The 5,243-nt window shown below is 53.2% G+C and overlaps 1 protein-coding gene across 2 annotated transcripts in view; it reads right to left on the reverse strand.

Annotated features, from left to right (window-relative positions):
* The window catches only part of IGHMBP2 (immunoglobulin mu binding protein 2), a 32,826-nt gene that overhangs the window by 15,558 nt on the left and 12,025 nt on the right, over positions 1 to 5,243 (reverse strand). For both annotated transcript variants that reach the window (XM_006893233.1, XM_006893232.1), the window contains exons 4-5: positions 4,923 to 5,020; positions 1,733 to 1,896 (exon numbers count right to left, since the gene is read on the reverse strand). In XM_006893233.1, coding sequence (XP_006893295.1) covers positions 1,733 to 1,896; positions 4,923 to 5,020 — 262 coding nt within the window. The remainder of the gene's footprint in view (positions 1 to 1,732; positions 1,897 to 4,922; positions 5,021 to 5,243) is intronic.

Consider the following 5,243-nt stretch of genomic DNA (forward strand, 5'->3'; position numbering starts at 1 on the left):
CAGGACAGACCCCACACACACCATGGGCCCCCCCCACAGGACAGACCACATACACACACCACAGGCCCCCATACACAGGGCAGACCCCACACACACACCCCACAGGCCCCCAGACTACAGGACAGACCCCAACCACACACCACACCCCATCCACCACAGGGCAGACCGTCCACACATACCACAGCCCCCACAGTACAGGGCAGACCCTCCAAATGCTCCATGGGCCCCCTTACTACTCCACAAGGGTAGACCGTCCACACGCACCACGGCCCCTCCCACTCTGAGACCCGGAGACCCTGACGGTGCCCAAGACCACTGCCCTGAGGTTCTCTTCAAACACTGACTGAAACTAGCCCCAGAGATCCCCCGTCTCCAAGTCACAGACTGGCTCACAAAACGCAGCGTGTCAGCCTTGAGCATGCGTGTCTTCACAAAATCACCAAATCACCTCTCTACGTGAAGCCAAGTGGTCAACGGTGACTTCAGACACAGACGAGGCTGTAAGGAGGCAGGCAGGCGAGCTCAAGGAAACAGAACCACCAGACGGGACACAGTATGAATGTGTCCTTGTGTATGGAGAAGGAGCCACTGTCCCTGAAGCACCTGGGCAGAAATGACTGAGTGGGACCCCGGCCTCTGCACAAACCTTCACCCACAACATAGTGTCATCTGAGAAATGCACGCAGTGACAAAACGACGTTCCGATCCACGTCGGAGAGCCAGGCTCCTGAGAGCACACGTGGCCCAGGTCCACCAAGCAGGAAGCTGACTACATGACCTGTCCCCCCACCACCACCAGGCCCAGGGCTCCCCGAGGCACAGATGAGGCCGTGTTCACACCAGCCCCAGCTCAGGTGCGAGTCCAGCATGGGCAGTGGGACGGGCAGATGCGCCCCAGGCAGGGCGAGCAGGAGCCTTTCTCATGGCCCAGATGGAAGTGCCTGGCTCTCCCGTGGGGTGGTCACTCAGAAAAGGTCCAGCCTGTGTTCTGTTACCCAACACTCAGTCCACAGGTCCACTCTGCCCACAGGGACTGACTCGGAAGCAGCCAGAACCCCAGGGTGACAAGCCCACCCTGCTCACTCAGGACCGGGGGTCTCTGATACTCGGCAGTGCTAGTATCACCAAGTGGCCTGCCCACAGCTGTCCATGGACCTTCACAGTGGCCAGGCGCGACGGAGCTGACCTGCCTCTGAGCTGCGGTCCTCACAGTAGCTCCCATCTCATCCTTCCCCCACGGTGCAGCTGGTGGACAGTACTGATCTCCTTATTCACAGCCAAGTGCTTTAATCACTGTGTCACCAGGGCTCCAGGACAAATGAGGCAGCTGACCACCCGCTGGGGGCGTGACCCTCATTCTGCACACACCCCGCCCCCCCCGGAGGTGATCACAGCTTTTCTCCCAGCCCGCTGGGCGAGACACACGCCAACTCCGGATTCGTGTCACTCACACACGTTCTCAGAAAACTCTTCACCAATGAAACCTGAGCTTTAAATAAAGTCAAGAACACGCCCCCGGGATTGCAATCAACGCCAGGAGGCACAGTGTGCGTGAACTGTGCGTGGAAAACCATCAGCTCGTAAACCTTCACCCCAATCACGATAAAAAATTAAAAGTAAATGAATAAAATAAGTCACGCCCAGTCATGGCCCCAAGCAGGCACAGGCCGGAAAAGCCCCGCCCAAAGGACTGTCCAGGACGGTGGTCAGTCCTTGACAGCGCCCTGCCCACCTTGGAGCCCTGCTTCACGGCCTGCAGGATGATCTCCACCACCGTGGTGGTCTTGCCGGTGCCAGGAGGCCCATGGATGATGGCCAGCTCCTTCTGGGCCAGCGCGAAGGACACAGCTTCCTTCTGGGAGGCGTCCAGAGAGGGGTTGTAGAAGCTGAGCGCATCTGTGGAAGGAGGACAGTGGTCAGGCCTGGCACACACTCACCTCCCTCCAGAGTGCAGGTCACCAACGAGGCCGTGCCTGTCACAGACGGGAACCGTGCCCATCACAGGCAGAAACTGTGACCATCACAAATGAAAACCAAGTCTATCAGACGGGAACTGCGCCCATCACAGACAGAACCCCGTCCCATCGGGTGGCCTCTCAGTCTCAGTGATTTCTCTATTTTTTTTCAGAGAAAGCTTGTGGCCGCCCTGCCTTGAACAAGTTTACTAGAGCCATTTCTCAACGGCATGTGCTCACCCGGAGTCTCGGGGCCACATTTTGGTCATTCTGACAATACTTCAAACTATCCCATGAGTCTATTCCAAGAGTGTCAACTCTTCCACACACTGTTGCTGTTGTTGTTGTTATGTGCCGTCCAGTCCTTTGCAACTCATAGCGACCCTACGTACAACAGCCCTAAACTCTGCTCTATCCTGTGCCAACCGCATTGCGACACACCCATCCCGATTACCCCAGTCACTGAATCAATCCACCTCATAGAGGGTCTTCCCCTCCTGCGCTGTCCCTCCACCCTCCCAATCATGATGTCCCTCTCCAAGGACCAGTCCCTCCTTACAACATGTCCAAAGTATGTCAGACGAAGCCCCAGAATCCTTGCCTCCAAGGAGTAGCCTGGTTTAACCCTCTCCAGGATGAATCTGTTCGTTTTCTTGGCAGTCCAGGGTACATTCAATACTTTTCTCCAGCACCACAGCTCAAAGGCATCAATTCTCCTTCTATCCTCCTTGGTCATTGTCCAACTCTCTGATGCATAACAAGTGATTGCAAAGACAATGGCCTGTATCAGGCACACCTTAGTCTCCAGAGACACACCATTGCTCTTGAGTACTTTAGAGAGGTCCCCAACAGCAGACTTTCCCATCGTAATACGATTTTTGATTTTCTGGCTGCTGGTGCCAAGAGTGTTGACTGTCGAGCCAAGCAAACTGAAGCTGTGAACAATCTCAATCTCTTCACCATCCATCCTGATGCTGCCAATTGGTCCAGTGGTGAGAATCTTTGTCTTCTTGACATTGAGCCTCAGTCCATACTGAAGGCTGCAGTCCTTGACCCTCTGCAGCAAGCACTTCAGGTCTTCCTCAGTTTCAGCAAGCAGGGTTGTGTCATCTGCATAGCACCAATTGTTGATAGATCGTCCACCAATCCTGACGCCACACTTCTCCTCATAGAGCCCAGCCTCTTGGATAATCTGGTCTGCATACAGGTTGAAAAGGTATGGAGATAGGACACATCCCTGACATACACCCTTCCCAATTTTGAACCATGCGGTGTTACCTTGCTCTGTTCTAACTACTGCCTCACTGGGAAGTAAAAAAATTGTGTCTCCCTTGATTGTGGTGGCCTGGGACAGAAGCCACACCACCTCCAAGGTGAGACTACAGATGGAATGTGTCCCAAAAAAAAATCCAGGCCGTCCTAACCCTTGTTCCTCTGAGTAGGGCCTTTATTGGACACAGAGGCTGTCTTCTGTCCCACTACTGAGGCCAACCCAGTGCACGGTGGGCACTGACTCCCGCCCCTTCTGAGTGGTGTCTATAAAAAGAGCAGAATGGACACAGACACACACGAGGGAAACGCCACATAGAGGCTCGTCCACAAGCAAAGGAGCAAGGGCTCAGGAGTCACCACCAACCGGAGAGGCCCCAGAAGGACCGACAATGGCCGAGACCCCAGCTGGGACTCCTAGCCTCCAAAACTGTGAGGAAATAAAGTCCTGCTCCTTACAGCTCCCTCCTTGTGGCATTTGCTACAACACCAGCAAACCAACACAGCATGCTCTAAAGTGATTTAGTTTTCTTTTTTTATCTGCATCTTTATTTGTAAATCTTTCCCAATTGGAACATAAATTGCTATTAAAAGCAAGAAAAAAAAATTGCCATCAAAGGTGAGGTGTGCTTCATAAAGTTTCTAATTACAGATTTTTTTCAGAAGGAAATTAACAAGCTTTTCTTCTGAAGTGCTTCTAGGTGGACTTGAACTTCAAACCTCACAGTTAGTGATCGAGAATGCCAACCATCTGCCAGACTGAAGGACACTACAATCACAAATATTGTCATAAGTGCTATTGAGTCAAATGAGTCACAGCGGCCCTATGAAGATCTGAACCCTGTCCTATCCTGTGCCAGCCTTGTAATCCTTGACACACGTGAGCCCACTGCCACAGACACCGTAACTATCTGAGATTTGAAGAATGTTTCAAAAATAAATCCTTGAGAATTGATATTTCTCAAAGAAAGAAAGATATGCTACAAAGCATAAAAAATAATCAATCATTCACTAATTTCACAGTGTACTGAGCTATAAGAAAGACTTTCATTCTGGAATAAAACACTTAAGACACATTAGGAAGAATATTCTCAAAAACAACAAGATGAGCTACTTTTCTGTCCTAAGCACAGCAGAGTCTAACACACAGGAGTCATTCGGAGATGCCCACAGGCCTGTAGACCAGATCCCTCATCACCCCACACCAGGCAGTCACCTGGTCAGCAAGACTCCTGATGGTCATCAGGTCAGCAAGGACTCTCAAATGGTCATCAGGTCAGTATGGATTCCCAGGTTGTCATCTAGTCAGTAAGGACTCCCGGGTGGTCATTGGGTCAGTAAGGAGCTCACCCCAGAGCAAGGTCACTCCCAGAGCTCACCAACTTGCCTGACTGGGTGCAAGCTCTGAGTTCTGTCCCGGCAGGGGCTGTAACTGAGAAGAGGGGCCCTGGTCCTGCAGGAAGGTGCTGTGGGGCTGAGAGCAGGCTGGATGACAGCCAGATCAGGCATCAGACTCTCTGATGTGCTGGGGAAAGTGAAACTGTCCCCTGCAGATCACTGAGTGACCACAAGTCAGCCGGCGCTTACCTTGGACACCCCAGAGCCTCCTCGAAGGTCTGCTAAAATGGACTACGGCCTAGCTCTCGAAGATGCTTCAACAGCAATTTGGGGGGATAAGGGCAAATTGAAGGTTCTTACGTGTGTCTCCAGCTGGACTAGGAGCTGATCCACCGAAGAGGACCTCAATAAGGGAGGACGCGGGCCCCGAGTGGTGCTTCTTCAGGGCAAGCAGGGCCCTGTGGAAAGAGGATGGAGGACAGGGGCTGGAGAACCAGCGATTCCCTGCCCCCTCCATGTCTGAGCCCTGCCTGAGCCCCTGTCCCAGGCTCCAGCACCACCCAAGACAGGTCTGAGACCCAGGCTCGCCCACAGCTCCCTAACCAGCCTGAGCCACGCCCACAGCCCTGCCTCAAACCCAAACCACGCCCACAGCCCCCCACAGCCTGAGCCACGCCCACA

Source organism: Elephantulus edwardii, unplaced genomic scaffold (genome assembly GCF_000299155.1).
Source record: "Elephantulus edwardii isolate Elephantulus edwardi_28Jun2011 unplaced genomic scaffold, EleEdw1.0 scaffold00126, whole genome shotgun sequence".
NCBI classification, from domain to species: domain Eukaryota; kingdom Metazoa; phylum Chordata; class Mammalia; order Macroscelidea; family Macroscelididae; genus Elephantulus; species Elephantulus edwardii.